Consider the following 12,667-nt stretch of genomic DNA (forward strand, 5'->3'; position numbering starts at 1 on the left):
CCTGTCTGGTGAATGTACACCTACAGCTAAATAAAATACTTTAAAACAATCCTCTCAGAATATTGAAATGAACCTAGTAATTAATTGTTTATTTTATAGTTTTGATCCTGACAATAGTTTTGACATATGATTAAGTTGTGATTCTATTTTATTATTATTGTATTAATACCTATACTTTACACAGACAATATGTATTGTACATATATAGTACAGTGAATTCCAATGAACTGCATACCTGTTAATTTCATAGGAAATTGAGAAACAAAACCATTTCCCATTTTAACCATGTATAGAATTCCTGTTATTTGTATAACATACGACTTAAATTCAGAAAACTCCTCACAATTACATAAATATTTTTCAAAATTTACCAAAAAAATTTATCTAAATGAGTAAACCCAACAATACATTGTTAGTGAAAGTCCTCAGTTGAAATTAGAACTTGATTTTTACAACAATATTCTCTTTCCTTTGACTACACACAAAAGCAGGAATCTAATTAGACGTGAGAAAAAATATATCCCAATTAAACATTTGAAACATTGTGTATATTTCCCTGAAAAAATCATTTCTGTCAATTGCCAATTTTTTTCTAATAGACGAAAGACCACTGTATTCATTATTTGGGGCGAACAAAATGTTTGTAAATGATCGAATTTTAAAATGTTTTCTAAAATTACTTGAATGACCATCCATCTGTACTACAACATAGTTCTTTAAATTTATCTCTGTTCTGTCTATGTTAAATTGACATATTACCCAAAATTATCTTGACTTATAAAAATGTTTGAGTCATAAACTGAAGAAGAAGAAATTACACACACATGACCATTTCCTAGTCCTGTGTGTCTAACATGATACTAATTAGATAATTGGCACTTTGAGGCGGAAACAATTTTTTTGGCACATGTTTGAAATTAATCAAGTGTCCTGAAGATACAGATCAAGCATTTGCATGCTCTTGATGACTGTCAGATGGCAAAGAAGTGCCCGCACTTTCATTGATGATCTTACACAAGTATCTTTGATTGTCAAGTTGTTTTCTGCTAGCTGTTACTTCCTTTCTCACGCTTTCTTTTTTCCATTTCTCCTCTGTCTTCTTTTAAATTTGCAAGTACAAAATATATAAAGAGATAATTATATTTCAGTTTTTGGCACTAAGTTTTAACAACATCTGTCTCAAAACTATTTATGATGATTTTGAGTTCCTTTTTCTTGGTGTAGTGTATAAGTATGTTTACAGAATGGTAGTAATTAAAATTGAGGTTATTTCTCTTTTACAAGCAGAAAGATATATCCTTGTCCTGAATTCTTGTTGGAAAGGTGCTTGTACATTCTGTTAGCTTTCAATAGAAAAAATCCATTAAAAAATGTTCAGATTTCCATTGTTTTGTGATTTTTAGATTTTTATACCTGCCACACAAAATTAGGAGGTATTATGTGTTACCCTCTGAAAAGTTGTGTGTCTATCCATCTGGCACCCCCCAATGGTATCCAGGTGATAACTTCAGTACGGATCTATGAATTATTTTGAAACTTTGCACAGTTGATAAGAATGATAAAATGCAGATGAAGGTCAATTTTCAGCAAAATTCTATTTGCAGTTTTTGAGTAAAGCCATATTGAACATTTTGCAATCCCCCTTTTTCATCATAACATGGCTGGATATCACTTAACGTTCCATTAATGTTCTATTTTTCTGCATGTGTATGTGTGTGCCACCCTCTTTCGGTCAGTCAATTTACAGCCCTTGTTTAGGGGGTAGGGGCTTCAAAATTTTATATGTCAATTATAAAATAAGTATTGCCATCAACTACTCATAGATTACTTGTTTTGCTGTTAATGATGTGACATTAAAAGTCTTGGAATACATGCAAAATACGATTAATTAGGGAGAAATGTAATCACTATGATCTTTAATTGTAGGCATTTTACCATCACACATTTTTGATATTTTCTGGCATCAAAGTAACAAAGTAAATTGATAACAACTAGGAGCATATTTTCTGGTGATAATTTAGGCAATGCAAAACATCAGGGCTTTGCTTGATGTAGAATAATTAAGGAGGAAGTTTAAATGAGCGTGTGCAAATGACGTATAGAAATAATTTCGTTTATATGCTTTACTCTCAGTATCCAATTATATTTTTTTTAATTTAGGAGAGAGAGGAAAATGTCTCTTGCCTAAATTTGTTCAAATGCAACTTTTAATCAAATCTTGATTCAATTACTATGTGGTCTTCTACTTTTAAAGATGTGCATTTTCTCTATCTTTATTACATGAAATCATGAATTTCTTACAACTTAACTTTGCCATTTTCATTATTAGGATGTCCCTAGTGACACACCTGGGAACTTTTATATGTAATATTGATAGGAAAAGCAGTGCTTTAATCAACTGTTTACATGAGCAAATGGAACATACTCAGAGCAAATGTTTCAAAAAAAATGAATAGTTCTTAATTATTCATCTCTCAAAAGATTTGTCAAATTACTTTTTTCTTTTGTGAGAAGCTGATTGTTAAAATTCAAAAATCAAATACAAAAATAAAAATCCAAAGATGTTGCTAAATGTTTGTTTATGGAAGGACAAGTTATTCTTTTGGGAAAATATAATTTATCCTGTAATGTTCAGTATGTTTTCTTGTATGAAACTAAAAGCTGCACCAGTTGTAAAGATCTTTTGGCTGCAAATCGTGACACACACACACACACACACTCCTTGTGCAGTGATTGGAATTAAAGGGGATCATGTGCCTTTTATCAGATTCCTGATGAAAATGTCCCATTAAAATACAAAGAATAATAGGATAATTGAATGGAAGAGTGATCATGGGTACCAAGGTTATAGCGGTAATCAAAAGAATGTAATCCAAGGACAAAGACCAGACATGGAAAACAGACATACACAACAAAGAACATAGAGTAACTAAAATCATACATACAAAGTAACAAAAGCAAATGAGCAGCTGGGACTCCATTGGAAACTGGGAGCATGGACCAGGTGCACCAGTAGAGAAAAGAGTGAATAACCAAAATATTATCACGAGTGCCGAAGAGCGCCTAGAATTAACAAGTGTGCAGAACTTTTTCAGTGCACAAGTCCTTTATCCTTCTGTGCACGAGTGATCACATTTTGGTTATTCACGATAACCAATGGATTATCGTATTATATAGGTTTTTTTCATAATTTGTCAATATTTTCAACATGAATTTTAAATTCTGTGTTTGGCAGATTGATTTCAAAGTTGCGGGAGAAAGTCCGAGGGTGAAATTACCTAATTTATTTCACAGTTTGAATTATCGAAATTTATTACACTGGGAACATTTGAAAAACACTGTTACCCATATTATAATATTAAAGAATGGCCCATTGAAGTTCTGAAGATCATTAAAAATGGCCCAGTCTTAAAATTTTAGTCCCATTCACTCCATATGCATGCATCTGAAACTTTGATATCAGTGAAACCTATCTTAACCAAACTCAGAATACACCAAAAACCTTTCTTACACTGTTTATGTATTATTGACCTTGATAAACCAAAAACCTTTCTAAACTAGACACTGTTTATGTACTATTTAACTTGATCTACCAAAAGCCTTTCTAAACCAGACACTGTTTATGTATTATTTACCTGTCTAAACTGGATACATTCTACAGTCTAAAAGTGTTCAGTGTCGAGAAGTTTCAGTGTAACTCTAGAAAGAATTTTGTTCATGCTATATGAATATGATTACTGTCAACCAACTCATTTTTGCTATTTCTTGAGCAAGGAAGAATTGAAAATAAATGGCTGCCAAAAAAAGTCTTTTTGAAATAGAATACATAATATGAAAATGGATTGAAATCCTAACTTCAGAAAAAAAAGTGTTTCCGAAAATAAATTGTTATTTTATCCATGAAATAAACACTCCATATTTGTCTTTAAATTCTTGTATTTTCTTAAAAACAGCTAATTCTGTTCATACTATACAAATTATTATCAAAAGGATGGCAATCACTATTTTCTGAGAGTTTAAAAATAATGTTTAGTTCTGAGATAGGAAATTCTGTAATTGTATGAAATTAAATGAGTTTTGACTGAGTTAAAGGAATGTAACATTTCATGTCCACTATCAAATTATTTTGACTGGATATCACATACGGCAGACAGTTATTGTAATCATAATGTTTAGCAGAATTAATTTGTTGTCAATTGTGGTACAATAAAACTATAGTCTGTCCTCAATGGAGCAACTTATTTGATCTGTTGAATAAAATATTAACCATTGTCAGCATGTTTGGAATAAACTGGACACCTATAGTCTTAATGGTCCTAATGGGAAATGACTTTTTATGACGAAAATACACCACTGAGGTGTTAGAAATTCCTTTACAATATTACTGCCATACATTAAGTATTGTTTGCATTGGTCATGTGAGAGAACTTTTATTTGACATGAAGTAATTTCTGTTATTTGTTCACCAAAGATATCATTTAATGACCAAATAGGTGATTACTTTGTATAATTATGCCAAAAAGTAAAATGCCATCTTATAACCTTTTAAATGGTTAACTTTAGGGACCACTATTGCCTTGGAGTGGATCTTTAATTTAAAGATTAACCCAGGCATAAAAGATTGGTTTCGTAAAAGAGTGTCACTCTGTGCAGCAGCAGAGCTCTCTTCATCGTTTAATGAATGATTGTTCAATTGTTTTGACTTGGGTTTTCCTAATTTATGCAAGGAATTAATTAAATTCAAAGAGTGAAACACAGGTATAGAAAAAACTAATATAAATAACAAGAGTCTTATTGATAACCCAAAATGTCTGATAAAAACATTATGTGCAAAATTAATAGATAATTAATCATTTACATTATTATTTTTTTTTATTTTCAGGATTCAAGTGGGAAAGTTTTAGACAAATGGAACATTGCCTCTCGTGAGGAAGAACACATAATGCTTCAACAATTCTTACGATTTGGAGAAACGAAATCCATTGCACAAGAAATCATTTTACAAGATACAAAAGAACAACAGGACTTACTCAAAATGCAATCCTCTAGAGCTGAGTCGGAAATAAAGAAATTCATTGAAAGAAGTAACCATTCAGTTCATAGTTATATGAGGGGACTAGAACCTCGTCACTTGTTTGGAAGTAGACTCCCATTCGTGCCTATTGGAAGTCGCCTTATGACACCACCATCTCTCTTAAACTTTTCTCCACCATTGAGCCAAGATGTTCGCAATCACGTTTCATCAGGTGTATCATCAAGTCCAATAACATCATCACCACTGGGCAGACTTCAAACCATGCAGCCATTTGATTTCCACAGGGAACAAAGTAGCCCTGCAATTAGTCCAGGGTTACCAGATAAACATATTCCAGAGTCATGCTCTAGTGATAGTCCTAAAAATATGAGTGTGACGCCAACTTCATCAAAATCTGTTACACCACCGTATACACCACAAATGTCAGAAAGTGATTCCACACCGATCAAATCATCACCAGCAATGTCATTACCAATCATGCAGCCTGGGGAACAAGGAAGTGGACGGGTACTGGATTTCTCCTCACCAAGGGATCATGGGAACAATTTAAGCTATGAAGACCACAATGCTAGGCACTTGAGGAAGCCACATGCTGTGAAGAGAACATGGACTCCATCTGCTAACTTTGGAACCTCGTTCATTGGACCTAATGGCAAGAAACGGGTATTATGTACTGCATGTAATAAAACTTTCTGTGATAAGGGTGCATTGAAAATCCACTATAGTGCAGTGCACTTGAAAGAGATGCATAAATGTACAGTGGAAGGATGTAATATGATGTTTAGTTCTAGAAGAAGCCGTAATAGGCATAGTGCAAATCCAAATCCTAAACTTCATATGCCTCAGAAAAGGGTTAAACTGCCTGAAGGTGCTAGTATCATTGATGAGGACTCAGGAATGTCTTCAAATATGGTGGCAAGTCCTCCAAGTATGGTATTGCCTACAAGTCTCCCTGATCCTAGTATGGTTTCACAGTTTGATAGTCATGAACTTGCTCGCAGTCAAGCATTGTTCAATTCTGCCCTAATGGCACAAATGTCTGTTTTCCCAAGTCCTGAGAAGCGTTACAGGCTTGAAGATGACTTGCCAAAAGACCTGAGTGTACCCGATAGACGTGATACTGAGGTTAAATCTGAACGTGACAATTCTCCACAGCATCGTTCAAACAGGAGAAAGAATATGGTACCAACTCGTCTTACTCAGTCTTCACAAATGAGTGATGACAACTCAGATGATGAACATCTGAAAGAAGAAGGGAAGGACGACCAGTTTATAAACTTACATCACAGGTACCAACTAGACAACGATCATATTGCCAAGAATCTATATTTGAAACACAAGATGATGATGGAAACTGAAGATGACAATGAGATAGAACTAGGAGAAATCAGACGAGGAAATATCCAACATGACAGACCGAATGGACATGCCCAAAAGGAGTATCCAAAAATAGCATCATTGCTATCCAAATCTAGAGAAGACGAAGTCATTGATTATTCAACAAAAAGCAATGTTAATAATAGTGAAGAATCCATGTCTAGCGACAATGATGACTTTATGGAAGATGATGAAAAGCCTCCCCAAAATCCAGAAAATATTTCTCCACCTAAAATTGCATCTACTGAAGACTCTGTTGGAGAATTGCCTTTCAACAAAGAAATACCAGAGGAATGTGTACTGTGTAATGAAAACTTTCCATGTGTTGAAGATGTTCGTTTGCATCTCCAGAACTTTCATTTTAAATCTATGCACTTCTGTAGTGTAAATGGATGCAATGCGTTTTTTAAGTCAAAGCGAAATCAAGAAAGACATAGTGCTGACTGTGAGAGGTTACGACAGAGTATTCATGGCATAAACAAAGGTTCATTCAAGGATAAAAGGCCTATCGACGGAAGAACAAGTCCAGAAAATCAGTATGCAACAGTTAATGGGAACAATCATGGGGGAGAAAGTTCAGATGGTGATGATGAAAACTCAGATGCTGAAATCGAAAACAAAAACGAAAACAATAACATTGAAAATGAAATTGAGAAAGATGAAATCACCAGCAATGAAAATGGAATCAATGTTACTTGTCATGTGTGTCAATCTAAATTCAAAGACAATTTGGCACTTAAAGAACACTTTGAAAGCAATCATCCAAAGGAAATGTTCCCTTGCATTATTAAAGGATGTGAAAAAATTTTCTCAACTCGCAAAAGTCGTAATCGACATAGCCAAAATGAAAATCTCCATGGACATTTAACAGAATCAAACAATTAAGACAAGAGTACATTCTATAGGTTAAAACTGGGAAAAAGTTGACTGATGAAATAGTCCCCAATTGCCAAATATTAATCATTTTGTACAAATAGAACATCTATGCATTTTTTGTTGCATTTATTGTTATTATCGTGGTAGTTAAGATCTCCAGTCATTTATCTCATGTTTTTACTCGTTTTATATTTTGTTTTGTTTTCTATGTTCTAAGGCATATTTGCTGAAAATGACATTTACAAAAATCCATTTTCCACCTTCTAATGTCATTCTAAATATTGAATCTTTCTAGTTTACTAACTGATTAATTTAAGGATGAAATAATAATTTTTTTATGACATATATATTCATGCCATTTTCAAATAGTGAGATCTTTATAATTCTGTTCATAAGAAGATTTAGCCCAAATTTTTTAGACTGAAGCACATTTTATGTCTTAGAAACAAATTTAAATTTGAATATGAATTTTTTTGTATCAATGCATATGATCATTTATGTTAAGTTGTATATTTCCGTCCATAGCAAGGTATTTATTTTCATTGTCTCATTTTTTACAACGAATACTCATTTTTTTTTTTATTTTTTTTTTTTTTGTATTTCACTTGTTCATGGTGAAATTATTGCTTTTATTAGATAATTTATGCAGGTATTTATGCAAAATAATATATAATAGTCCAATTCATATGAGGACTACAATATGCAAAAAAAAAAAAAATGGAATTAGTTAGCCATGACATTGTGAATGTGGAATTAGAAGCTTATGGCTTTATTATACTATGTAAGTCAAAGAAAAAATATGAAGAGATTATACATGTACCTACAAGCAATAAAAATTTTAAAATCTTATTTATGCAACATTTTTAAGATATGAAGAATTTTACAAGTATTGTTACCAGTTTTTATATGCAAATTAGTTTACATTGTTACACTATAACCCTGCATGTTTAAGTATTGTTGAAGGTGTTGTGATATCGTTTTTAGCTCAGGTAATTTTTGTTTTCATTTCTTAAGTTGTGCATAGCCTATTTAGTAGGACAAACCAGAGCAGTTCTTATTTTGACAATCAACATTGATTAATCTAGTCAAGTGGTCAGATACATTTTGTCATTAAATTATCTACTAGTAATAATAGCTTAGTGAAACCTGTCTAAACCAGACAATTTTATGTCAATGTATTTTTTAACCTGTTTAATCCACACCAGGGGCATAGCACCTGGTACACCAGGTACGGCTATTGCCATACCAATAATTTTCATTGGTAAGGCGTGCCATGCCTAAAATTCATGTCAATTTTTGTAAAATTTTATTTTACCCTTATTGAAACTAATACATACATGGCTAGGCATCCATTCTATCGTACCAATCAAGACTTTGGTGCTATGTCTCCTCAGACACTGGTCTAAAATGAACAAAATCTGAAGGAGTTTGGTTTAGACAGGTTTCACTGTATCATTAAACTCATATTGCCCACATCTTGCATGTTTGTATAATAACATCTATTTATTTCATTGTAAAATTTGTTTATAATTGCATTACATCTGATGTGACTGGTCTGCTCACAAGCACTTGGGGATGGATTGTTCAACCCTTTTGTTTTATTTCTTCGTGTCCAAAAGGAACCTTCTATTAGCACCCTTGTCAAGTTGTCGGCTTTATACATTTTCTTACCAAGAAACAGGCCAAAGTACAATTTTTTTAACCGATCTACCCAAAAAAAAAAAAATATTTATTGAGGAAAAAAAGGAGGTCTGGATCATTCCTGCCCTAAGTGCCTGTTGTCTGCTTTCAAATCTACATTTTCTCTAAAAGTATGCTTTAATATTCATCATTGTCCAAAGGAGTCTTGGATATGTTTCTGTTAGGAAAGACACTTATCTTTTATATGATTCTTAATGATAAATTTTTAAAATTCTCAACTTCCTCTTCATTAATAAATAATTATGGCGGAGCTTGTAAGAAATTATTAACTATAGTTAAGGTAGAGTTAGTATATTTAATGATCTGGTTCCAAATGGCGGCTATTTATCTTTAAATATTAAGAGCAATTTGTTTAAAAGACTGAGATTTTGTTTTGCCAATTGGTGACTGTAGTTTTTTGTAAATTTAGTTAGTTATAGGAGAGCTTTTTACATGACAACTGTAAAGATTTTTGTTTCGAGCTATTGAGAAATTTATGATGGGAAAAATCTTGTTATTATGAACTTTGCTTAATTTAAATATATAGACTTTCATCTATATTTTTTTACACTATTATCATTTTACCCCTTTAAACTTTCTTTTTTCATCCAATGCAATTTGTAAATAGCTTTTAATGTTGATGTAGTCTTAAGATTCTATGTTATTAGACAGTTATTCTGTGGTCAAAGAGAGACAACTCTTACTTTCTACTTTTATGTGGAAATGATGAAAGCTTACCTGTTTGAACCATTAACCCAAAATGAAAAAAAAAAAAACTACATGCTGTGGTTGCATTAAGATTTGAATAAAAATACTATTACCTTGGTTGAAATATTCCATAAATGCTCTTTGGTTGTATTAAAAATTGACTGTAACTTTCCTGTAATTGTTAGAATTGAAAGAGTTGTCTTTGACTTTACCATTTGAATCAACTGTCTAAGGTTCACTTTAAACCTATGCAAGTAAAACTGTAGATATAGAAGTTATTTTTAATCAGAACCTAGATCTAACAATACTCTGTGTAACAAGCAATAAAAACCCATTGATATGCATGCATGAATTCATGTATTTTATAGGTTTATATATATATTTATATTTCATTCTATTATGCAGATATTTCCAAAGATGCAAATATGATTTTTTTTTAAATATTTTCCCCCTTTATGTAGAATATTTATATCACAAAATAAGCAGCAGAACTCTCACTACATATAAGAGTAGAATGGTCTTTCTCATTCATTGCAATTTCATTTTATCAGCAGATCCCAGATGTCTGCTCAAAAAGTGCGTAAATCATAATTCTTAATGTATTTTTCAAGTTAAAAGAAGAAATTAGAGTCCATATTGTTGCGTTGCCAAAATTTTTATCTTATATTTTATGCATTGTACATGTACCCAATGCAAAAGACGTTTATTTCATCAGAAATTACTGATGCTTAATGCAGCTATATTTGAATTATTTTAATGCACATATATATTTTATGCAATTTGAACAACATGTATTAATTTTTTACTTGAAACATATCTATAGATACTTAAATGAAAAAAAAAAAACTATTTCACTTCTTGATATATCTATTATAGCACCTTCGAAAAAAAAATTACACACAGATACAGTGCATACAGTGAAAATGTTTAGTGGATTGTTGCATTGGTCTTACCTTTATTAAATAAATATCACCAGATAAACTTCCTTCAGTAGTTAACAGAACATTTGAGAAAGAGATTTGATTAATTATGATAGAAAGTTTGTCCAGTTAACTACCTAAGGAAGTACAATAGGTGATTGCCATTTTATCAATACAAGACCCAAGTACATTCTCTGAAATTGACTATATCATTTGCTGTAAAATATATCCAGCTTTATCAGCTTTATCACATGTACATATTTCATTTTTTTTTTACTTTTCATGCTCTTATTAGAATCATGAACCTTACAGTACATACTTCACTTATGTATAACCTTATAACGACAGTATCACACAATGATGAAATGCAGTTATGTACTAAATGTTTTTGATGTCTAGAGGCTAATCAAGTGGCCAAAAATCTAGTCAATGTCTTAGTTTTTGTTTGTCAATTGGTTGTTGAATATTTTTGAATTTATTATTTATTATACTGAAGACCAGTTTTGTATCAGTATTAGCATAGAAATAAAGTTCTTTTGTAACTGAATCAGTGCCTTGAGAATTCATCATTATTTATTGCCCATGATTACCTGATATAGATGTTAAGAACACGAGATAGAATATGTTTTATTCCAATTAAGGAGGTGGTCCTAGGGTAAGGGAAACAACTCTTGCAAATCATTGGAACGTTTGTATTCAGCTTTTTACATCAATCTCATGTAAGCATCAAAGTAATGATTTCATTTCTATTTCAAATGAAAGCTTGATAGACTTTGGTGAAATTGAATGTGATACAAACATACAACTGATTTCAAGACTTATGTCCCTTACCCTAGGTGTATCTCCTTAAAGTAACTTTTGGAGAGCATGTGCCACTAACATACATATAACTTCCAAAAAAGTACAGAAACGTCAATGATGGGACAGTTCAGTTAGATCCAAATCTAAGTAGATGGCCTGAATGTGTAAACAGGAGATAGTGACAATGTGCATACACAGTATAGCGAATAGAATAAATACAAGTACTTAAAAACTTAATGGTAGGAAAACAAGACATCATACAAAAAACTAAATTACTAACGAGATAAATCTCCCAAAACTGGGTGCTCCGGGATAGTAAGGAAAATGGATTGGACAAATTTAAATCATACTTATTTAGTCTTTCCTCAATACGATATGTATACACAAATATAGAAAAAGAGAGCATGCTTTAATTATATATGGACTATATATTGCTATACTAAGGATAACTAAAAGTCAACTGGAGAGAAAAAGTTTGGGGAAGGTGGTGTGGTGATGACTATAGTTAACACAGCAAAACACAAAAAATGTCAGCTTCGTTTACAAATCCTACAACAAGAAATCTGAATACTGAAAAATACAAATGTTTTCTTCATATATTAATTCTTGGGCTTCCAGATAGTAAAATGTTTCCGTTAAGTGGATAGGTATTAGAGCCAGCTTAAGTTATTTAACAAGGTTTGTCTTTGAACTACATACAAAGGACAATGAAAGAGGTGGTTGTCAACATCTTCAATATTGGTACTACATCCACATAGCAGATCTGTGATGATATTTACTCTGTGCAGGTCATAATTTAGAAAAGATGCAGAATATCTTGCTTAGGTTATTAGGTATAGAGTAGGCCACATTGATCATACTTCAATAATCTACAAAAGTTTATGGCAAAAAAAAGACAAAACACTTAAATTACCATCACTTATTTTTTTATTGTCTGTTTTTCTTCAAAATTTTCCAAACTCATTTAAACAAAATGCGATTTTAAATGGTATTTGATACATCTTAAAACTTCAAATTGTCCCTTTCTTATTCACTGAAAGTTTTATGTTTGCATATTTTGTCATGGGATCCAGCAAAGATTTAAAGAATAATCAAGGGAACCAAGATTCTAGCGGAAATCAAAAGAATGTAATCCAGGGACGAAGACCAGACGGGGAAAACAGACACAAACAACGAAGAACATAAAATAATTAAATTAATACGTACAAAGCAACAAAAGTAAATGAGCAAATCGGGCTCTACTGGGAGCATGGACACGGTGCACCGGTAG

General features: G+C 32.0%; 1 protein-coding gene across 3 annotated transcripts in view; it reads left to right on the plus strand.

Annotated features, from left to right (window-relative positions):
* The window catches only part of LOC148620833 (zinc finger protein basonuclin-2-like), a 59,866-nt gene extending 48,723 nt beyond the window's left edge, over nt 1–11,143 (plus strand). For all 3 annotated transcript variants that reach the window (XM_088574673.1, XM_088574671.1, XM_088574670.1), the window contains one exon: nt 4,883–11,143. In XM_088574673.1, coding sequence (XP_088430799.1) covers nt 4,883–7,297 — 2,415 coding nt within the window. In that variant the 3' untranslated portion in view covers nt 7,298–11,143. The remainder of the gene's footprint in view (nt 1–4,882) is intronic.
* Nucleotides 11,144–12,667: the final 1,524 nt, after the last annotated feature.

Source organism: Perna viridis, chromosome 3 (genome assembly GCF_037379345.1).
Source record: "Perna viridis isolate PV_CMFRI_1.1 ecotype Kerala chromosome 3, ASM3737934v1, whole genome shotgun sequence".
Lineage (NCBI taxonomy): Eukaryota > Metazoa > Mollusca > Bivalvia > Mytilida > Mytilidae > Perna > Perna viridis.